Genomic DNA, 24,052 nt, shown 5'->3' on the forward strand with positions numbered 1-24,052 from the left:
GTTATATATTGAAGAATAAATTTGTTGAATTTAAATTTTTTTTAATTTCATTATTAAACAAATTGATATGTTTTACCACATAAACACAAAAAAAGTACCGAAACTTGGTACCATTGAGTACCTGTACCGATTGCCAGGTACCGGGCATCGGTACTGTATCGTTTAAATCTGAAAGGTACCCATCCTTAAGACTAAGTTTAACTGTTTTACACCAGGGGGGAAAGTATTAGAGGGATTTGTTTCCTAACTGTGTTCAGACCAGAGGAACCAAATCCAACCAACAGAATCTGAGAGTTCCACCTTTCTGGATTAAAAAAGAGGAAAGGTTCTGGAATGTTGCCCCAAATGGCTTTAGAGAGAGAAAAATTCCAGAATGTTACCAAGGAAAGCTTTTGAGATGCAGGGAAAGATTCCGGAATGTCACCACTCAGAAGGTCTGGAATTTTGTTCCTCATGGCTTCAAGGATAAAAAGACATATTCTGAAAGGGAAGGATTCCGGAATGGCTTTGAAGATAAAAAGAGGCATTCCAGAATATTTCTCACTGCAAAAACTGAAATCTTATCAAGTGTTTTTGTCTTATTTTCAGTAGAAAATTCCTTTTTAGACTCAATATGAGCCAAATTCACATGACCAATCCAGAAAAATGTCTCGTTTAAAGTTATTTATGGACAAAATTGAGGTCTGAATTGCTCGTAACCAGTAAAAAAATCTGCCAATGGAGCAAGAGAAAAGTTACTTGTATTAAGACATTGTTTTAGTCTCAAGGAAATTTTCAAGCAATTTTTTCTTGTTCCGTTGGCAGATTTTTTTACTGGTTACAAGCGATTCGAACCTCATTTTTGTCCTCTGATAACTTGAAACAAGACATTTTTCTGGATTGACAAGTTGAAAGTGGCTCATATCGAGTATAATAAGACAATTTTTACTTAAACAAAGACAAAAACACTTGATAAGATTTCAGATTTTTGCAGTGCTCTGCTTTAAAGATAAAGAGAAGAATTTCAGGATAGTGCTCAGAATGTCGTAGTAGATAAACAGGAGATAAACAGAAGCCTCTTTCTGTTTTAACTTTCTAAACTTTCTTATTCACAAGTCTTTGATAGGATGAAGATGTAAAATGTGATGTGATGATGGATGTCATAACGCTGCACTGATCATATTCAGATTTATAAATCAGGGCTGTGTGTTAACAGATGTTCTCTGAAACGTGTGTCCTTCAGGCTCAGAAGTTTTTATTCATCCTGTCACGTGTCCGTTTTTGAACCAGACACATGATAGAAATGTTTTCACTCACCACCACCTGTTAACTTCTGCTGAATCCTCCCTTGTATCAGCTGCTGCAGCTGGAGAATTCTGGGTAAATTAGGGCTGTGACTCTGTCAGTGTGCGTTCACACATGCAGCTCACTCCAGAAAATTTCAGGGAGTACATTTGAGTTTGTTTTTTGGTACAAAGTGATAAAGTTTTGTAAGTTTTCTTGACCCCCTGCTCTTACCAAACGTACCAGGTGTTGTGAGGACACAGGGACAGGATCACTGAGCGCTTTGAGCGGCTGTCGGGGCTGATGAGGCGTCCAGAGCGACAGCAGGTAGAAATAAAGGAGAAGTCTCAATCAGGTGAGACGTGGAGATCTGAGGAGGGGGAGGGACGGCGAGGGCAGGACCTGGTTCCTTACCGGGGCCTGGGTGTTGGTTGGCTGTAACCTGAGCTGTGACAGCGGGGACAGATCAAAGCGGGGCCCCTAAGAGTCAGACGCAGACGGGGCGAAGGGTCACGCCAAGGGAGGAAGAGGGCCTGATTCCTCTTCCTGTTCAGGGCCGAGGAATGTTCTCTGCGGGATGGGACGTGGCCCGCCGCTCGGCCCTCCGCCTCCTGCAGCCGCTCCTCTGGGGCCGGACTGGCATTCCCGGGGAACACTGGGCCCCTTGTCTCAGTGGCCCCGAACCACCTTCTGCTCATGGCGTGTCACAGCGCTCTCTGACACACGCGTGAGGAGGAAGAGGTGGTCGACACGGCGATTAGCATGTTTCATAATGAGAAACATCACAGCTGAGTGCGTCAGGCGTCTCCAGCTCCACTGTGACGTCTGTAACAAAAAACACCTGCAGTTCCACCTGAGTCCACTAGAGGCTGTCCCCAAAAGAACCAGCCTCCCCATAGAGCTCCATGTTAAAACCTCAGCAGCAGAATTAAACACGTTTACAGCCTGTTGATTGTTGATTGTTTTGTCAGCATTTGGCAGGATCTCAGTGTCCTGCTGACAGATCTGTGCGTTACACTGAGTTTTCTTCCTTCAGTTAATAAAGAGATTGCTGGTCTTGATTTGGTATCGGTGTATAAAGGCTTTGGTTTGTAGTGTCTGGTTCGTCCAGTAGGGGAGTCGTAATTTAACGGAGAAAGCAGCAGAGTTTAACATTTGACTGACGCACATGGCTCACATGAAGCGATCCTGCTTGTGTCATTGGTTGAACTGTTTTCCTATTGGTGGAACAACAAGTGAGAGCAGAAATGAACTAAATGTGACTTTTAACAGCCAGAGTGAGAGGAAATCACCACACGACTCCTAATAGCTGCATCTCCTTCATAACCTGCAAAGTCAAAACAATATTTCTGACATTTTGATAAAGTATAACTGGGCCTTGCCGGTGTTTCCAGTACGACTGGAATTGTGTACGACTTTAGTAAAATAAAAGGTGACGTCTGTCCCGACGCTGCACTGATGATGACGCTGATTCATAAACGTTAGTTTTTTTATTCACTGATCAAACTGTGGACAGTGATCAGGCCGACTCAAAACAAACAGAAACAAAACACTGAGTGAAACTCATCATCTCCAGCTCTAACTCGAGTTTTCATGATGATACTGTAATTTAACTTTTCTTAATTTGAGCTTTATTATCCATCAAAATACTGAAAAAAAAACAGATTTTCATTGTTTTTATTTAAAAAAGGAAAAAAGGGAAAATGAACAGTTTTTCAATGTTTAGTTTTTGATTTTTAAGTGAATATCAACTGAGCGAATGATGCATGGATTAGCCTGCCTGTAGCCCTGTTGGCTAACTCATCCCCTCCTCTTTAAAGGAGCAGTCCGTAGTCTGCTTCACTCTGATCCTGATGAAGGCCTCAGGCTGAATCCAGCTGTTCTCCTCACGACAAGAGCTGTTGAAGCTTCAACCTTTTCAGTCTTTATTCAAGAGGTCAGAGGAAGAGACAAAAGCAGGTTGGGAGTTGAACCCGCAGCTTCTGCAGCGAGGATTACAGAGTCTGAGTATTTCACTGTTCTGACTTCTGGCTCTGCGTTTGGCCACAGAAGACGTTGGACTCCGTGTTTCAGGTGTGCTGTGTTTTGGTGTCTGCATCAGGACGAGAACCGAGCATCAGGACTCTGAGGTCTGGTTCAGATCCAGGCTGGGTGTAACCCGGCGGCGTGACTCAGAGCTGCAGTGTTCCTCCAGCCTCCTTTAGCCCGGCTCTCAAATCCCCCCTGACAGCCGTAGCGTGCGGAGAGGAAAAAGACATATTTCTGCCCAGAGAGGAGGAGGAGGAGGAGGAGGAGGAGGAGGAGGAGGAGGAGGAGGAGGAGGAGGAGGAGGAGGAGGAGGAGAACAGAGACGGAGCTGGTGGTGGAGGGGGGCACGGCGCAGGCTGTAACTGATCGCTGGAAGTGATTTGGCTAAAAACAACACGTCATTACAGGCGCTAGCAGGGGCAAAGCAAACAGCTCGTATTTTAGGAGGTGGAGGAGGCTGGGGTGGAGGAGGCGTGGGGGGGGGAGCTCCTTCTAGAAAGTTCAGATCTGAGCTTTGGGGTCATCCATCAGAGCCCAGTTTATCCACCACGCGTTGGTCATCGCCGTGGCCCCCGCGCCCAGCAGCTGGTCAGAAGATGGAGCGTGAAATCATCCCCTCGCTCTGCATCCACATCGCCATGGTTACTGATTTACACCCCGCACCGGGCCCAGGGCGGCCAGGTCTCTCTCCCTCGCCCTCGTCACGCCGTCCTGTTTTGACATCTCCGGGGTTTTTATGGCTTGGCGCTCGGCTGTTTACCCCTGCAGCCATGAGCGGCGTGTAACTCACGCTCGCCGTGGACGTCCAACACCTGCAGCGGGCAGATGAATATGACATTAAGGTTTTATGAGGGGATTTCTTTTCACACAGCTCTGACTCACTCTGGGTGGAGGGCTCTGAGTTTGGCTGGTGTTAGAGCTCCACCTGGTGGTGTGGGGTCACATCACATGAGTGAAAGTCTAACTCTGTGTCTCTGTGTCTCTGTGTCCCTCAGTGTGGCGGAGCACTTCGTCCCCACGGACCGGCCCGTCAGCGCCTACGGGTTCAGACCTGACGAGCAGTTTTTCCTGAACTTCAACAACTCGTCGCGGTGAAGCAGGAAGGCCTCACACTCTGCAGCTGCAGCGACAGATCCTCACTCAGACGTGTCTTTATGTCGAAGCTCACCGTGAACGTCACCTCCCCGTCACTGAGGCGTCCTCGCCGTGGAAGCTTCACATCGTTTTAAAGTTTTAAGTGAATGAAACCACAGAGTCTTATTTAACCTGTTATTTATTGAATTCAGAGCAGCTGTTTGACACTGAATGTTTCTGTTTTTCCTCTTTGGTGATTGTTAAATATTGTTCTGGTTAAATGAAGTATCGTGCTTTGACATGTGAGGCTGGTGTCGTCTTATATTTATGATTAAACAAGAACTTTAGTCGACGCTTTGACTGGAGACAGTTTTACTCCGTCTGGGTGGATGAAGCTTTTTGGGGCTTTTTTAATTTCAGAGACGACGAGGGATAGAGAAGAAAAAGAGCCACAGGTCCAAGCCTGGACCAGGACACAAAACCTAGACCACCAGGTTTTACCACCACCCTGGTAAAAGTAAATTTTAACCCTAAGAATCTTAAAAAGGTCAAATTTGCAGTCAAAGATTGTTTTTTTTTTTTGGTGTGTAGGTGAGATTACACTTCAAAAAACTAAAATCTAATCAAAAGCTAACGTCTTATTTTCAGTAAGAGTCATATTAGAAATAATCCGGACAAGGCCAGAAAAATGTTTGAATTCAGGATGTTACGAGACAAAAATGAGGCCTGAAGAGTTCTCGTAATTTGCCAACATGGCGAGAGAAAAGCACCGTATTTTCAGGACTATAAGCCTGGTTAACAGTTCCTCATTTCTGTGACCATAGTTAAGTTTCACTTTCTCTTCTCCACGTGTGCTCCTCACTCATTCCACCCCTCACTCTGCTCTACTGTGAGTGTTGCCGGTTAAAGTCTTTGCACACTGAGTCTGTTTTTTTTTTCAGATGTGTTTTTTGGATCCGTAATCTGAAAAAAAAAATGCCACGTACAGACACCTTGCTCACTGCCTTAGATGCATTAATTTTGTGTTATTTGCAAAAATACAAGAAACACTACAAGAAAAACTGAATCATCAGGAAGTTAATCATCTTTAGTCTGTATGAAGGACGGACAGAGTCGTGTTTGTTCGGTTTTGAAGCCAAAAATCCCCCTCACAAGCGCCACTTGTGTGACAAAAATATGTTTTATCTCTTTGTAGACTCTAATCTCTTCTTATTTAGATAGATAGATAGAAAATACTTTATTTATCCCAGGGGGGAAATTCAGGATTTCTCCTTCCTGATGAATTTTCCTCGTCCTGAAAATCTTCACAAGAACGTCAGCTGTCAATCATCGTTAAACATGAGGTAAAACCTCATGTTTAACCTTTAATTAATTAATGAAAAAGGAATGTTTCAGGAAAAAAAGACTGGAAAAAACACAACACAGACCAATTATTTCTTCATATCCTTCAGCGTACGCCGAGAGAAACATTTCTACCAGGTGTTTTTATTTTTTAAACTTTGACCACAGCCCATCTGGAATGACTGGGGAGACAGATTTTTTTGACCTATACTGCAGCCAGCCACCAGGGGGAGCAGTTTCTGTGAAGACCTTACTTTGGGCGGAGCTAGATGACGTCCATTTTTTTTTTCAACAGTCTATGGTGACAAATCAATCCTAACTCTGGGGTAAAAAGGTCAAAAGTGCTCCTCTCACTTATCCCGCCCTTCCCTCTGCTCTACGGTGAGTGTTGCACTCTGAGTTCAATTTTTTCAAATGCGTTTTTTTCTCACACACTGTCTCCGATGTGTTTTTTTTTTTTTTGTGTAATTTGCAAAAATTTGCAGTTCGAGAAAAACTGACTCATCGAGCAGTTGATCCTGAGCAGCGGCTGTCGGTATGTTTGAGGTATGCGCGGCGTGCACACACACATACACAAGTTTTCATTCATCATCATCAGAAAATATTTATATAAATATATTCAAGAGAAAATATTTTAGAAAATGTGAAAATGTGAGCCTACGGCATCTCTGAAGGGTCAAAACACCCAGGAAACGAGCTGGGCTGATGAGAAAAACACAAAAAATTGAACCTGTTCTAAAAAATAATGACGGACAAAAGTTTCAGAAACATGATTGAATTAATTTTTTAACATGAGTAGGTTTCGGACGAAAAAAGCGGACTCAGTGTGCAAAAACCTTTAGAGCGGTGCAGTGTGTCAGATAAAAGTCCTCACTTTGTGACAAACCCCAAAAATCTGTCTGGAGCAGGAAAGACGACACGAGTGAACTTTGATTTCTCTAGATCACGTCTTCAGGAGCTGGAGATACTGAGCCTCCGTCTGCGCCGTGTAGATATTTCTTTATAAATATTCCTCGTGTGTGAATTTAGTGATTTCTCCATAAAGTTTCTGATAACACAGCCCCTCATTGATCTTAAAGTCACACCTGACTCATTTTCATCACAAACAGCTTCTGTCAGAGCCGAGTGGTGACGTGACTTTAAAGCAGAAATGTGAAAAGAATGATCTGGAAGTATAAACTGTGCAGCTTCAGTCACTGATGGTCTGCTGTATGTTTCACAGCCACTAGGTGTCGCTGAGTTTGCAGCGTTTGATGCTCAAAGCTTCATGTGTCAAAGCTTCGTCCACCCTGATCCCCCTTTTTTTTTAATCTTTCTTTAAACTTGATCTGAAAACGTGGGACCATGAAATCAAAAGTGCTATTTTTTGTCTTGTTTTGCCTTAACACACACTAACACACACTGTAACACACACTAACACACACTCTAACACACACTGTATCACTCATTAACCTGTCATGGCTCATAAATAAATAAATAATCAAAGCACGGCGCTGCGTTTGTGTTACTGGGGAGTGAAACACTGAAGACGAGTTTGTTTAAAGACTCTTTATTATTTATATCTGCACACAATGTTTCCATCAGCTGATCGACAGTTTACGGTCTGAGCGTGTGTGAACCGTGTCTGAACCGTGAGTGGAGGAGACGCCGCGCTCAGGGCAAAGGCACGTGATGGAGCGCGGCGTGACGTCTAAGGCACGAGGAAGGAAAGGAGGAAAGGAGGAAAGGCACTGTGAGGAGGATCCTTCAGGAGGTCAGAAACCAGCTTCACTCCAGTTTGACTCTGGTTTCCTTCACGTTCACCACCAGCCGCCATTTTTTTAACCGTCTGTTTCAGGGAGAGCTTCAAAACAAAAACACATCAACGTACGGCTTTTCCTCTGAGGGGGAAGATCTGATTCAGCAAAGTCACTTTTTAAATCTGCACACAAACAAACGTGAAAACAGGAAGTAGTAAAGGTAACTTAATTAACTTTTGGTGAAATTTTTTAAATGAAGCTGAACTCGTCGTTAAAGTCTCAACAATTTCAGCAACGTCTCAGTTCATCAAACTCACAGTTTAAGGATCAGAGCAGGTCAGAAACTTCAGGTACAGTAACAATCAGATCCAGGTTTAAACGCTCCCATGCTAACCCCTCCTGTTCATACAGGGACGGTGGCCTTTGAGGACAAAAAGCTCCTGTGATACATGATAAATATGATCCAACATTTATCAGGTCAAAAAAGTCAACGGGTACAAACTTTTTCTTCTCTTCTTCAGCCTCTCCCTGCAGCGTTAGGTTTATCAAAGTTTGAATTTTGAATATTTTCCCTCTCTGTCTGCTGACACTGAGGTTACGACTGTGTCACATGTCACTGTGACATCACAGGCGGAACTGTTACAACTGTCACTGTGACATCACTGCAGAACGGAATTCAACACCAAAGAGACGGAACGGAACGCCAGAGAGAATGGAATGAAATTTAAAAAGCGTCCAGCTCGGCAAAGAAAATGACCAGGATCATGTGACGTGATGTAGGGAAAAGTCAAAAAACCTACCTTTAGTTTTTATTCATTTTTCAAACTCATTTCTTCTCGGCAAAATGCAAACTACAACTGTTCAAAGTGGGTTACCAACAACAGCTTAAAGTCGCCATGAAGTCTTGGTATTTGTAAGAGCTACATTCATCTTTCTCTCTTATGGGTCAAGCTGTGTTCACAGTTAGCCACCAGGTGTCGCTGTCTGACAGGTTTTAACATAGTCTGTATATAGAGTGGACAGTGTGGCTCCACCATTTATCATTTTACGGTTTTGAAGCCAAAATTCCTCCGTCTCAGGAGCAGACATTGAAGCAGTTTGCAGCCAGAGTCTGTGCAGTAGAGACTGTGAGGGATTCTGGGAGAATCTGAGTGGAGCTGGGTGACAAAAATAATTTTTTTGTTTTTTCTTTGGAGAGTCTAATCACTTCCTGACTCTACCTCCAGACATATTTTACAATCCCTGAAAAAATACACGAGAACGTCAGCTGTCAATCATCGTTAAACGTTAACGTTAAACATTGAAGCCTCATTTTTAACCTCATTTAACTAATGAAAACAAAACTTTTCAGAAAAAGAGGACTTGGATACAAGACAGCCAAATGATATCTTCAAATCACCACAACAATCAGACGTGAGAAACATTTCTACCAGGTGTATTAATTTTTTAAAGTTTGACCACAGCCTATCTGGAATGACTGGGGGGATGGATTTTTTAACCTATACTGCAGCCAGCCACCAGGGGGAGCAGTTTTTGTGGAGACCTCACTTCTAGCCGAGCGAGATGACGTCAATTTTAAAAATCTTTCTAACAGTCTATGATAACAAATCGATCCTAACTGTGGTCAAAAGGTCAAAAGGTTAGAGTCTGAGTGTTTTGGGGAATAACGACACTTTTTGTTTGACTCTGTTTGTGTGCAGATTCAAAACTCAGGTGTTAATTTAAACCTGATCGCTGCCGTCCCAACATTTTAATGTCGCTCCCACTCCCAGAGGATTTTCTTCGTAAAACATGACGACACGTCTTTAACATCATGATCGAACAGTGTCTGATCCAAATCTCCTGAAACAATCTGGTTTAAAATGATTCACACCTGATGTGAACACACCTGATGTGAACACACCTGTGGGTGGGAAGCACCTGACTCAGCTGATGGATGGTTTCAGTGAATATAAATATTTAACCTCAGATTCATGCATAAAGTGTTCATTAGAGACGACGACGCTTCTTCTTCTTCTTCTTCTTCTTCTTCTTCTTCTTTTCTTCTTCTGGTCGATTGTTTGAGGCTAAAGCGAGCGTCAGATCAAAGTGTCACCTGCAGCCGATCGTTGGTCCCTCGTCTTCACTCCTCCTGAGGAATCCCACTCGGGTAGCGCTGCACCAGCTCCTCCACCTCGATCACCTCCACCACCAGGTCGCGGATCGCCTTGATGGAGTCTGGGGGCGGGGCTTCAGGGCTGGAAGGGGTTTCCTCTTTAACTACCTCCACAGACGGCTCCACGCCGACGCTCGCTCCCGCCTCGATGTCCTCGCTCCCGGTCTGTCCCTGCGCCTGAGGAGGCAGCGCGACGCTCGTCGCTTTCTCCTCCGTCGGCTCGTCGGAGCTCACGGGGGACTTGCTGCGGCGAGCCTCGTCGTCCAGGATGTCGGACGTCGTCGAGACTTCGTCCTCGCTGCTCGGCGTCGCTTTCACGTCCTCCGTGGACTCCAGATCTGATGGGGACGACTCGCTGCCCACGGACACGTCCAGAGAGTTGGGGTCTGACGCGGCCACCGGCTTCTCCAGCTCCTTGCTGACCTCCGCAGGTGTAGTTGCAGGTGTTTCACCACTAGATGGAGCCTCCTCCTTGGTCTCTGAGGCTGCTCCCGGCGCCTCCTCCTTGGTGGCTACAGTTTGTGGAGCAGGACTTTCCTCTGGCTCCTTTGGGGGATCAGGACTTTCCTCTGGCTCCTTTGGGGGATCAGGACTCGTCTCAGGAGCTCCTACCTGAGCTGCTGCTGCTGCCACGTCACTTTTCACGCTCTCGATGGCGGCGGGGGTTTCTGAGGAAGTGGTTTCTGCTTCAGGAGCGTTGGCGCTCTGTGTCTGAGGCTCTGCGACCCGCTCGGCGCTCTGTGTCTGAGGCTCTGCGACCCGCTCGGCGCTCTGTGTCTGAGGCTCTGCGACCCGCTCGGCGCTCTGTGTCTGAGGCTCTGCGACCCACTCGGCGCTCTGTGTCTGAGGCTCTGCGACCCGCTCGGCGCCCTCCGCTGCGACAGAAACCGCCTCCTGGACGACGACCGTCTCTGGAGCTGCATCCTCGCTCGTCTCGCTCTGTTTGGACGTTTCTTCTGGAGCCGGGGTCACCGCTTCCTCCTGCGCTGCTTCAAAGACGTCTTCTACCACCGGGGCCGTGACCTCGGCCTCCACCTGGCTGGCGGCGGCGCTCAGAGCCTCTTCTTTTGGTTCCACCTCAGCGACCGTCACCGTGGCTTCAGTAGGGGCGTCGCTCTGCGGCGGCGCGGCGTCTGCCTCTTTCACCTCCTGCTTCTCAGGACTGGACGACACGCCGTTGACGGCCAGGGGAGACGGGGGCAGCGGCTCGGAGGAGGCCTTGGCGGGGGAGGCCTGGGCCATGGAGGGGCTGCCCGGCGTGGAGGCGGAGGTGGAGGAGAGGCTGGAGCGGCTGGACTGGCTCAGGAGGTCTCTGCTGTCGTTGAACAGGTTGTACTTCTTCAGACTGGCGGCTTCCTTCACCACTGCGGGGGAGACAGGGGACGGTTAGACGGTCTGACCAGCACCCGGATCACAGACTCAGTCCAGGCTGAGACCTCAGAGCCGAGGCAAAAACACTTTCTACAGATTTACAAACCGAGCTGAGACGTTACTCTGACGTTTCTCTCATGGATCAAAGTTTGTCTCATAACTTTATTTGGACTAAACTTTCACATGTTACGACTTTTTTTCAAATCATACAAGCACAGATTTTTTCAACTTCCAAATGTAAATATTAGCCATGTTTTGAATTTTTGGCTGCATTTTAAATTCTCTTGTTTTAGTGATCTAGCTAATGCTGCTATAGCTACAGCTAACGCTAATATTAGCTACAGTGATGTCAGAGCAGGGCGACACATTCACAGCAAACAGACTTCACTACAATAAACTGCATTTCTTTTTTTTTTAGACAGATAGGCTGCATTAGCTACACAAGCTATAATAAGCTAACAAAATTTTGGAAAATATATAGATTTCTTTTTTTGATTTTTGCCAATTTTTTAGAATCTCAAAATTGTTTAAATTTTTTTTCAGATCTTTTTATTTCAATTTTTTAAAAATAGTTTTGAATTTTTTTTCCCATTTTTTTCCTGAAATTTTAACAACATATTGTAATTCATTTTTTTTGTAAACATATTATTATCATGATTATTATAATTATTATAATGATTATTATTATTATTATTATATCTACTATTATTATTATATATTATTATTATTATAATTTACATCTCAAAATTGTTTAAATTGTCTTCAAATCTTTTCATTTCAATTTTTTAAAAATAGTTTTGATTTTTTTTTCCATTTTTTCCTGAAATTTTTGCAACATATTTTAATTCATTTTTTTTGTAAACATATTATTATTATTACTATTATTATTATTATTATTATTATTATTATTATTATTATTATTATTAGATTTTATTTAGTTATTTATTGGCCACATTATTATAATTCAAAATTTTTGCAAATTTTTTTAAATTAAAAAACTAAAATATAATATATAATTTTATACATTCAAAGAACATCTTGTTGAGATAATTATGTACTAGAACTAAGAAAATATGGATTTATACATATTTTATAGCTTTGCATTGAGAGTGGCCATCTGTGTCCACTAAGGTTAAAGCAGGGTGGTTATTAAAGAGGTGCATAAGGTTTTACTATTCATAGAATTTAATTCACTTTATCGTCTTTATTGTGAAGGTAAAGTAGATTTTGTGCCTCCTTAACGCCTTTAATATTTATCTCTTAAATTACGACTTTATTTCAGCCGTAATCTCACACATGAAGGGATTATTTCAACTTTTATCTCTCAAACTTTTTTATTTTACCTGTAATTTTATTCATTATAACTTTTTTTAACTTAATCTTGAAAGTTCAGACTTTATTTGGACTTATATTTTGCACAGAATTACCTTATTTCACCTCTAATATTTCAAATCCAGACTTTTCTAAACTGGACCGTCAGAGGTTGTTTCTGGAGTTTTCGTACCTTTGGTGACCTCTTTGTCCAGGATCTGCAGGAGGATTCCTTCGTATACGTTTTCTACGTGGATGAAGCTGGAGTGGTCTGAGTAGATGGATTGATCCAGACCCTGAAGCTCCTGAAAGACGAAACGTGTCGTTCTCAGTTTGTCTGTTACTCAAAAGTGCTCCAGTGGAAAATGTCTAAATTTGTTTCTTTGATTTACAGAAACTAAAAAACTCAACTTCCAAACCCAATTACTGTTTTTTTGTTATGAACAATTCCGTGTTATATCGTGTAGTATCTTGACCAGCTTGAAATAGGATATTTTTGCTGTGTGTGTGTGTGTGTGTGTGTGTGTGTGTGTGTGTGTGTGTGTGTGTGTGTGTGTGTGTGTGTGTGAGGCTTACAGCTTTGCAGGTAGGAGCCAGGCTCTTCTTGATGAAGGGCAGCGTGATGGAGACGAGGGCCTCTCTGGAGATCCTCTTCCTCACCGTGCTGCTGTCGTAATCGTATTGCTGCAGGAGACGCAGAGTTCACGTCAAACAACAAACATCTCACTCCTGCTTCACACCTGCTTCACACCTGCTCTCCTAAAGCCACCAAATCCTATTCAAAAAGCATTAATTCAGGGTGACATTCCTGGGAGCTGCTGGTCTACCTCTCTCCTGACAGGTCAGTACCTCACATCCAGAGCTCTGGCTTTAATCCTCCATTTTCGGCCAGAATTTTGGTTGTGTTACATGACACAGAAATATATTTCATATGAAGGTTTTTTTTAAATTCATTAAAAATCCTAGAATTCAAATTTTAAACTTTTTCTAGCATCAACATTGCAGGCAAAAATTATGTCCATTCAAGGACACTGTGGGACAAAATTGTCCTCTACCAAAAACTGCTGTAAAAACAGAAAAGGTTAAATAAATTCTACTTTTTTCTTCAAATGTTTTAGTTACCTTCAGTTTTATTCAAAAATACCACATATTATAATTTTTTAAATTATTTTACTCATTAAAATCTCCATTTGATAACATGGTATCCCTGTTTTTATGGAAAAAATAAATAAAATGATTTATTTTTCATGAAATAAATATAAAAATAAACATACTGGAGATCAGTGATACATTTTTTGATGCATGTTTTTTTGTTGTTTTGTTTTTTTAAAGTTTAATTCTTCGTTTACAACCCTTTCAGGTAAATAAATAAATAAAGAAAGAACAGGTTTATAATTTTCCTATTTTTTTCTCAGATCTTTAACTCAATTTCAGTCGACTCAAAAGCACTACCTATTTTAAATATTTTTTTATAATAAACCTTTAACTATCCATTTAATTACATGATGTCACTGTTTTTATGAAGAAAAAACACGATTTATTTTTCATAAAATGAATATAATTATAAACATACATGAGACTAGTAATAAAACTAATTTTGAGGCATGTTTTTTTTTAAATATTTATTATTTTTAGTGTTAATTCATTTACAACCCTTTCAGGTAAACAGAAGACAAAAATGTCCCTTTCCAAACACTACTATAAAAACATAACAGGTAAATATTATTTCCCCTTTTTTCTTAGATCTTTTACTCAATTCCAGCGCTTTGTATTTTATGTTTTTTTTATAACCCTTTAAATATCCATTTTATTACATGATGTCACTGTTTTCAGAAAAAAAAATATTTATTTTTTATAAAATTAATTTAATAACAATGATACATGAGATCAGTAATAAAATTGATTTTTATGCATGGTTTTTTATTTTTTTTATTTATTTCTTCATTATTTTTTATTTACGGTGTCAAACTCTTAAAGTGCTACTCTTTCAGGTAAACAGAGGACAAAAATGTCCTTTACCAAAAACTGCTATAAAAACAAATTCAATATTTTTTTCCTTTTTTTCCTCAAGTCTTTCACTAAACGTCAGCCCTATTCAAAAACACTTAATACTAAATTATTTGTATTATTATAATTTTTTAAATGCCCATTTGATGATATGATGCCACTGTTATTTTGAAAAAAAAAACAAAAAAACAAAAAAACACGAATACATAAATGAGTTTTTTTCTATATAACAAATGTTGGAGAGCTGGGGATTCAGGCTGAAAAAATGATTTTGATGTATTGATATTTTTTCACAATGTCACATTTTTTATTTCAATCCGTCTTTATTTGTATAGCGCCAAATTATAACAAACGTTATCTCAAAACACTTTACAAAAACATGAACACAATATAATCCTGCATTCTCTAATTTTTGGGGTTTCACCTACAGAAAAAAAGCTCAATTTTTCATGTCTACTGTTACCATGAAATGGGACAATTTTCTCATTGTACATCTTTAAATGAAACATCCACATTTCTTGATGGATAAAACAACTCTATAACTACAAATTGGCATTTAAAGGGTTAAAATAAACTTTTATTTTTCTTGTTTACTGAAAGTCTTCTTTTTTTGCAGCTGTTTCACCAAGAGTCTTCTAAGGCTTCTGAAATTATTAATTTTGTTTCATTTATCCCAAATTATATTAAAATAAAGCCTCAGCTCCGGTACGCCGAACCTTCTTTGATTTATGTTTGAGGAAATATAAAAAACTGTGCCATAAATATGAAATAGTGTCACATTGAGAAGATAAAGGCTGAACTTATTTATAGTCCTGATAATAAAAGTCTAATTTTAACGAAGATCCGGCTCATTTTAAAACACTCGTATTGTATCTGACGTGAACACACACTCTCGTGTTTTCAGCCGTAAAGACCGTCTGACCTTCAGCACTCTGTGTTTGGCCTTCTCGATGGCCGGGCCGGGGCCGTCGGGGTTGTCCTGGACGGCTTTTTGGAACAGCTGCTCGAACGTGTACGCTGCATTCTCCATTAGCTGAAACACACACACACACACACACACACACACACACACACACACACACACACACACACACACACACACAGAGGATGAGATCACATCACACAGCTGCTCCAAATCCAGAGCAAACATCTGGAAATCCTGTCAGTGAGAAATAAAATCAGCAGCAGCCGACATCTGAGCGGGGTCAGCTTCAGGTTCAGCGCTGAAACGCTGAGTCCGTAATTTACAGGAACACACGTTACGAACACACGTTACGAACACACGCGTTACGATCACGCCTGACTCATAAACGCCGGTTAATAAAGAGAGTCAGTCTGACTGAGGCTGGAGGTCGGAGATAAACTGCTCTGAAAGTCTCTGTGAGGGATTTCTGTTTAGTGTGAGCTACAGTGACACCTGTGGCCAGAGTTGGTACTGTTTCTCCAGGATGAAGACTGCGTTTCCCATGAGCACCTCCACCCACTGTCCCAAAGATCTACGATATATATGTTTCTTTTGGATGCTGGGAACTTTTTCCAACAAAGTGATGTGTCTGACACAGAAATCATACTGCCCTCTAGTGGTAGTAGGGAATATCACTGCGATTCATGCATTTTGTTTGGAAAGTGTGAGGAGCTCAAAACCACATCGACCACAAGGGTGTTAAATCAACACAGACATATAAATTAGGTGTAACCCCCATAAATGTGCAGCTTTGGGTTAAAGATGCTATTTATTGTTAGCGTCATGGAAAACAGTTTTAGTTGTTGTAAAGCCTCACGGCAAACAATATTTCATGAATGTCTCCATCTAAGATGAGAGCTATATTGTCTCTTATATTGTAGTGGTTTAAAGTCGTCACCAGATGGCGCTTTGTGTATGCACAATGCAGTGAAATTCAGTAGACCGCTAACTCTGATGCTAGTGAAGACGACAATACAGCCTCGAGTGAAGTTGGTAAGAACGAGTGCCAGAAAAAAAACGTTTTGTTATGTTTTCAAGTTCCAGAGTTCCAGACCGCCGCTGTGACCGGAGGATTTGCTTTCTGATGAGACTCCGATGAGTGTGCTAGGTAGCATGCTAGGTTGCTAATAGGATATGAAACGGACATTTTCTTTGTAGTGATGAAACGATATGAAACTATTGATTTAGCATCAAAAACCAATCGGAGTTAACTGTGAATTTACAAAGTTGTTGTGATGAGTGAATATACTGAGTTTGAGTCTTACGGTTCATTTTTTTCCCCATGTATGAACTATGTTAATTTTTGCTGCGTCATTTCTGGACGCCATGTACAGCGTCGTAGTGTTGAAAATGGGCTTTGTGTAAGTTAATGCTCATGAGTTGTTATGAATGTGGATTCTGATGACTTTATTTCATTAATAAGATGTTTAAATTCATGTATATTGGTTAAAAAATGTATATTCATGCTATATATGTATTTTTGTCTTTAGGGAAACCGAATTTAAATTTTGACTCACTCTATTTGGTGTGTTAAAAATAAATTTTTGTGTTTACCTTTCCACTAAACATCCCTTGCTCCTTGAGTCAAATCTGAGATTAGAGTTATAGTGTTAACCTTTCAGTATTAAACATCCTGGTACTCAGGCTTTAGGGACGATTTAAACTAGCGAGATCAAAAATAAAATTGCAGTACTCTACTACAGCCAACAGAGGGCTCTACCTGACTTTAAATCCTCTTATGTGAAGTAATTCTACTCTAAAGTTTGTGGCTGAAAGAGGCAAAGCGACAGCTGAAAAATGAAGCTAATGCAAAAACACTGCAGTACCTCAAGTGTCCACTTGAGGCTGTGTCCAAAATCTGAGGAGAGTTTTTGTCGTAATTCTTCGGTTTAAAAAAGTAAACTCAAACATAAAGTGGGAGTCTGTCACCTGAAAAAATAAGCTTTTAGGTAACATTTCTGTTTTAAGATGTTTTTTTTATTTTTAACTCTTTTTGAATTATCCCTAACGATGAGAGCGCAAAGTCCTCGTTTGGTCCATTTGGAGACATAGTCCCCGTTTGGCATCACAGACAGGAACGTGTGTGTGCAGGTGTGTGCAGCTGTACCTGTTGAAGGTCGATCTGAGCGCTGTGGATCACGTCTGTGATGTTCTGGAAACCAAATCTCTCCTGCAGGTGCTTCAGTTTCTCCTGCAGGGAGCCGATCTTCTGGTAGCAGCTCAGCAGGTTCGGCCTCGCCATGTCGGCCAGAGCCTGGAGACGGAGGAAGGGCGGAGTTAGCGAATCGATGAGTTGGATTCAAACTTCAATCATAAAATAATGAATCATGCAAAATGAAGCTTTCGTCTTTTTCTGAACAAACCTTCTTCAGCTCCTCGTTGTTTCCGCCCACTTCCTGACACACCCGGTCCATCAGGGTCTCGCCCAGCTGACGTCCCTCCTGGAAGCCTGAGCTGATCGGCCCCATCAGCTCCTCCAGGACGGAGCCCAGGTACGGCTGCACCGACTCCGCGCTCAGCTTCTCGGCCGGCTCCGACACTTTGGCTGCAGAGAGGAACGAGACGCCGGGTGTCAGAGCGCTGAGTCCAAAGGACGGACTGTAGCCGGACCCCGTAAACCCTCTGAACCTCACCTCTGACTTTCTCCTCCAGCTGCCGTCTGGACTCCAGGATCTGGTCCATGTCGGAGTGGATCAGGACCTCCTGCTGCTTCACCGACGTCCGACACTCCTCCTTGAGCTCAGAGAGTCCCTCTAAGAGATGCTCCTGGATCAGGATGTAAGCAGCCTCCACCGTCTGGGAACAATCAGGGGTGAAGTCGTAAATCGCGGCGTACGAAGCGTTTAAAGCGTGCTTACATCATCTTTACGACAGATTGATCAGAGTCAGATTTACGAGCCCGTCACACATAAATCTACAGATTAGTCCACAGGGACTGAAGAGGTCTGAGGAGGACTCACAGCGAACCAGACCCTCTTCTTCTCCGTCTTCTTGGCTTTGAGTCGGGGCAGCATGTCTTTCTCCAGAGACGGCAGCAGCTTCTCCATCACCAGGTTGGCCATCACCTGCAAACACACGCACGCCATGAATCACACGTGGAGGCCGATCTGACGGATCTGCTCTGTGGTTTTCAGTCTGACTCGACTTCAGGATTTGAGTTTTTTTGTCATTTTTCCTTCAGAGAACTTCAACATTTGGACATTTTAATTTCATTTAAGTTAATCTTGTAAATTACCACCAGTTTAACTTGTTATATCCAGTTCATTAAAACTCTATTTTAACTTCAGCATCACACATTACAACTTTATTTCAACTTTTACCTCTAACTTTTACGACCAACAACAGACAGAAAAAAGAGCCAGCGTTGGTTTCTGCGTTAAGCTGTGCAGGTTCACTGTTTCATCAATGAATGATTAAAAAAGTGTTTTATAACTGTTATATAACTGGGAAAAAAATAATGAAGTAAAAAAAAAGTAATCTATTTTTTAATATATTTTATTTATTGATTTATTTATTATTTATTTATTCATTCACTGACTTATTTGTTATCTTGTCTATTTATTTATTTATTTTATTTTATTTAGTTTTTTTATGTGATCCGTAGTTTTCTCTTTATTTATTGAGCTATTTTTTATAGTATTTTTTATTATTTACTCATTCACTGATTTATTTATTATCTTATTTATTACTTTATTTTATTATTTCTTTTTATGTGATCTGTAGGTTTCTTTATTTATTGATCTTTTTTTATTTATTTTATTTATTTATTCACTAATTTATTTATTATCTTATTTATTTATTCATTTCATTTTATTTGTTTTTTTTATGTGATCTGTAGGTTTTTTCTCTTTATTTATTGATCTTTTTTTATTTATTTATTTTATTTATTTATTTACTAATTTATTTATTATCTTATTTATTTATTCATTTTATATATATATATATATATATATATATATATATATATTTTTTTATGTGATCCGTAGGTTTTTCTCTTTATTTATTGAGCTATTTTTTATATTATTCTTTATTTTTTATTGAGAATCCAAGTTTGGGACAAGAAAAAGTAAGCTTAAAACTTTTTATAAAAAAAAAAAAAAAAAAAAAAAAGACATCAGAGGACATAAATGAAAATTATATTGTATATAATAATTTTATTTCACTTTAACTTTGCGCATCAAGACTTTATTTTAACTTTATCTCCAATCATTCAGACTTTGTTTCTGCTTGAATCTTGTTTTTATTCAACTCTAATCTGTAAAGTTAAGACTTCATTTCAATTCATATCTAATGTATGGATTTTTCTTTTTTACTTACATCTCTTAGCTAGGTCTTTTTTTGTGATACAATAGATTTCAAAATACAGCCAACAATTCAAACATGGCGAATATTGAACCCCTTATGACATCATAACCTGTGTGGTTTCCTCAGTGACGGATCATTTCCATTCATTTTAAGGGGCCAAAATGTTTCAATGATTCATTCCGGAACCCCTTATGACATCATCAGCTGTGGGGTTCCATGATTCAGGCCTGTCTGAACTTTCTGACAGGAAGTTCTTTCTTATTCACACAAAGAGACATTCCATTCCCCTCTGTCCCTTATGACATCATAAGCTGTGAAGCATTATGACATCATCAGTTGTGTGGTTTCCATGGTGATGGATCTTTTTTATTCATTTTGACAGGCTGATAACTTTTTGAAAATGTTGAATATTTCTTAAAATCTGAGGGTTAGGAATTTGAGTGATACACATGCGTTTCTCCTGAACATCCTGAACGTTTTGCATTTGATTGGTGAAAATCTGTTTAACAAAAATATACAGATTATGGGAAATTTGTCAAACCCTGTGTTTTCCAGTGACGCTCCATTTTTTGTCTTTGTTTCAGGGCTTTGTAGCTCCTTAGCTTAGCAATACCCAGAGTTGGTTCACATTAAACTTTGTTCTTTAAATGTTTTTCTTTTCTTTCCTTCCCCTGTTGTCATCCCCATGTCATCGTAAATGTACCATCAGCGTCTTAAAGGGTTTCCCGACCTGTTTATGAGCCGAACTCTGAGTCAGCTCAGCTTTAAATATTTGCTCTGGGGACGAAGCTAAATAAACTTTCAGGATGTGGGTAAAACAAGCCACAGAGACAACTCCTGCTTCACGGTACCATCCAGGACGACGCCTCACTGAACTCAAACACATCACGCCAACGGTCTCTGGATCGTTCAGTTTCCACTCAGGAGCAAAAATCAGACACACACACTCTTTGAATAACATCCTCACACCTCCACAGATTCATGGTTTCACCGTGTGGCTCTGAAGTCGTGTTTTTCCTGCAGCCTGCATTTCTTTCATTCCTCTCATTTCTCAGCTCTGACTCGTGGGTGTGTGTGTATGTTGGAGTGTGTGTGTGCGTCACATGAAAGCTATGTGTAAGGAGTCAAAAAGCAGGCTCATGAGTGTGTGTTTTTACAGCACGTGTGTGTGAGCGGCAGAAAAAACAGGAAATGTCCAACGAGTTACTAAACTGAGGGGTTGTAAATTTAGTGTGTGTGTGTGTGTGTGTGTGTGTGTGTGTGTGTGTTCCTGCACACTTCCGAAGGACTCTGAACAAACACGACGTGAGCGGACCACGACACGGTGCAGCTTTAACGGAGCAGAGAGGAAAGGAGCAGGAAGCAGGGCGCCTGTGAGCATGCTCAGAGCGTTTCAGAGCGATATCAGAGCAAACAGAGCGAGAGGATGCAAACGAGCCGTGAAGCAACAACACACACACACACACACACACACACACACACACCCTTCATGCAAATCGTGAGCAGGCTGTTTCCCTCTGACAGGATTTACGACCAACAACAGACAGAAATAAGAGCCAGCGTTGATTTCTGCGTACGGCTGTGCAGGTTCACTGTTTCATCAATGAATCAAATAAAAGTGTTTTTAAAATTTTTATTAAAATGTTAAGAGTCAAACCATCAAATCAGAACTGGGGGATTAAATCCTGGGATGTTAAATTAGCCTTTAGCTGATTGCACTGATGCATTTATCACATCATTTAATAATTATCCACACAGAGTTAGAAAACAGACTCAACATGTGAGGTTTTTACTTTATTTTAATGTAACAGGTCATGGTCCAAAGTGGGCCGGTCTGAGGCCTGAAAGTCCAGAGATGATTCCAGTCTTGCTAACTCTTACACAGTCTAATGTTACTCAGGATTAATGTAATGATAATCATCGTTAGGATGGTAGGGGGGTCATTGAAAAAAATGTCTGACCTGAAAGGGCTCCATGCTTTACAATAGATTGAGTATGCTTAATCTAGGTGGCGCTCTATCATGTTCCCTGTTGGGAAGGTGGTCCAGGTTTGAATCCAGCCCATGGCCTCTTTCCTGCGTGTCACTTCCCACTGCTTTTGCATAAATGGCATAAAAAAAGGCCCAAAAAATAAATGACTTCATTAATTTATTTGTTGATATATTTGTTTGAATGTTTATTATTTATTTTATGTATTTATTTGTTACTTATTTATTCACTTTTTTATTTATCTATCTATTTATATATTTATTATTTATTGGTTCATAAACATTATTTATATTTATTTTTATTTATATTTATTGATTTATTTGTTATTGCTTCATTCACTTATTTATTTATTAATTAACTATTTAATTTTATTTATTTATTTATTTATTTATTTATTATTAGTTTTATGCATTTATTTGTCATTGATTTATTTATTAATTTTATTTTATTTATTCATTTATTTATATATTTGTACACATATTTATTATGTATTTTTTGTATTTATTTGTTATCTGTTCATTCACTGATTAATACAATTATCATTTTATTTATTTATTTTATTTATTAATTTATCTATTAACCTACATATTATTTATTCGTTAATATATATATTATTTTATGTATTTGTTTGTTATTTATTTATTTAATTATTATTTTATTATTTTATATTGATTGATTTATATATTAATCATTTTTATTTTATGTTTTTATTTGTTATGTATTCATTCACACATTTTTATATTTTGGTCATTTTATTTATTTATTTATATTTACATTCATTTATATTTTTTACATTTTTTTATGTTATAGTTTGTTTTTTAATCAATAACTTAATATATTTATTCATTTATTATTTTATTTCTATTTATGCATTTATTTATATATTGGTTCACATATTTATTAGTTATTTTTTGTACTTATTTGTTATTTATTCATTCACTTATTTATACTATATATATTATTTATTATTTTATTTATTTCTTTATTTATTTTTATCTTTTTTTGTTTTGTTTTGTTTTTTGTTGTTGTTGGGTTTTTTTTTTTGATGATCTGTGTGTTTTTTCTTTATTCATTGAGCTCCAGCTGTAGGTTATGTAGATTTAGAGAATCCAAGTTTCGTACAAGAAAAAATGAGCTTTAAACTTTTCATAAAAGAAAAAAACAAAACATTTGAGGACATACATACATGAAAATATTAAAACAAATAATTTTGAACACCTTTCTTTAAATTTACTCTTTCTTAAATATTGAACTTTGTCATGAAGGTTGATCCTGAGGACGTTTTTTCACTCGGTGCTGAGTCTGACAGTTTAAACTCTGATCAGCAGATATTTTTAACCAGACTGTCTTTAATCCTGCTCCTCTACAGATTACACCGACTGGAGCTGATCAGACAGAAATAAGGAGCTTTCTTCCTCTTTGCTTCCTCATAAATGAGTCGTTAAAGTGAAATGATTCATTCAGGGCCTGTTTCTGTGTTTCACAGCTCCACATCTTCACATTACGACCCTCTCAGCAGACGTTTCAGAGAGCGTTAAGTTCTCTTCCACGTTTTACAGCGCGCTGACGGACCACTCAGGAACAGCTCCTGGATTTTTGAGTCAGATTTCTAAACTTTACAGAGATATTTCTGCAGGGGCTGAGCTGATCAGGACAGTTTAAAGATCCAAGATTCAGTTTGATCCTGCAGATCTTTGGAGGATGATTTGTTTATTTCCTTATGTCGTAAAAAGCAGAAACCATCTAACAGATCATAAAAGATTCATGAACACAGACTAATGAGCTCTGACGCTCCCACAGCATCAGTCTCTACAAAGACCAGAAGACCAGCGCTCCTCACAGCTGTCTAAAAACCATCACTGCAGCTTCCTGTATTGATTTTCAAATGGTTTCACTGGTTTCAAAGCTCGGCTCCACCTCAGAGATGCTTTTAGTGTATGAAGCAGGAAGAGGGTTCAGCCGTTCCCCAGAGGAAAATAAAAACACTCAGAGATGTTTTCAGCACTTTACTCCGAGACGTCAGAGCAGAAAATACAGTTCATCATTTCAAAACTTTAATGTTGTTTTGATGGAAAAGAAATCAAGACTGAGCCAGTGGTTCGTCTCATTTCTTATACTTATTACTGTATTGGACTCCATATGACAGCATGAAGCCTGACTTGTTTGTAAATAGTAAGAAAAAACAATTATGCCTATAACATTAAAAAAAACAAAAAAAAAAAACCAAAAACAACTTGTTTAGTTTCTTAAATTTTTTGTTTCAACAAACACAATTCAGGGCATCATTTTTGACTTTGAGAATCTTGATTTTATTTTTTTTTCTGGAATTATCAGGAATAATAACAAATATAATAAATATAATATCATATAAAAAATATAATAAATAAGACTTTTTTTAAATTAAATGGAAACATAACAATTGGTACCAGTTTTAAAAGCAATTGTCTTATTTTTATTATTTTTATTTTTTATTTTTTAATATATATTTAATTACTGAGTTTTGTT

The 24,052-nt window shown here is 39.6% G+C and overlaps 2 protein-coding genes across 4 annotated transcripts in view; one reads left to right on the plus strand and one right to left on the minus strand.

The window, feature by feature from the left end:
• The window catches only part of kifap3a (kinesin-associated protein 3a), a 39,474-nt gene extending 32,337 nt beyond the window's left edge, over nucleotides 1-7,137 (plus strand). For both annotated transcript variants that reach the window (XM_074668283.1, XM_074668284.1), the window contains exon 20: nucleotides 4,287-7,137. In XM_074668283.1, coding sequence (XP_074524384.1) covers nucleotides 4,287-4,386 — 100 coding nt within the window. In that variant the 3' untranslated portion in view covers nucleotides 4,387-7,137. The remainder of the gene's footprint in view (nucleotides 1-4,286) is intronic.
• A 183-nt stretch (nucleotides 7,138-7,320) lies between these two features.
• The window catches only part of LOC141788541 (protein Niban 1-like), a 45,685-nt gene continuing 28,953 nt past the window's right edge, over nucleotides 7,321-24,052 (minus strand). The window contains exons 7-15 of one of the 2 annotated variants that reach the window (XM_074667400.1): nucleotides 18,214-18,318; nucleotides 17,887-18,049; nucleotides 17,617-17,798; nucleotides 17,361-17,507; nucleotides 15,212-15,322; nucleotides 12,859-12,966; nucleotides 12,476-12,587; nucleotides 10,449-10,964; nucleotides 7,321-10,349 (exon numbers count right to left, since the gene is read on the minus strand). In XM_074667400.1, coding sequence (XP_074523501.1) covers nucleotides 9,568-10,349; nucleotides 10,449-10,964; nucleotides 12,476-12,587; nucleotides 12,859-12,966; nucleotides 15,212-15,322; nucleotides 17,361-17,507; nucleotides 17,617-17,798; nucleotides 17,887-18,049; nucleotides 18,214-18,318 — 2,226 coding nt within the window. In that variant the 3' untranslated portion in view covers nucleotides 7,321-9,567. Of the gene's footprint in view, nucleotides 10,965-12,475; nucleotides 12,588-12,858; nucleotides 12,967-15,211; nucleotides 15,323-17,360; nucleotides 17,508-17,616; nucleotides 17,799-17,886; nucleotides 18,050-18,213; nucleotides 18,319-24,052 lie in introns of both variants that reach the window. The other variant, XM_074667399.1, reaches the window with a different exon arrangement.

Source organism: Halichoeres trimaculatus, unplaced genomic scaffold (genome assembly GCF_033239565.1).
Source record: "Halichoeres trimaculatus isolate MK-OKI-2021-1 unplaced genomic scaffold, fHalTri1.1 fHalTri1_scaffold_4, whole genome shotgun sequence".
NCBI classification, from domain to species: domain Eukaryota; kingdom Metazoa; phylum Chordata; class Actinopteri; order Labriformes; family Labridae; genus Halichoeres; species Halichoeres trimaculatus.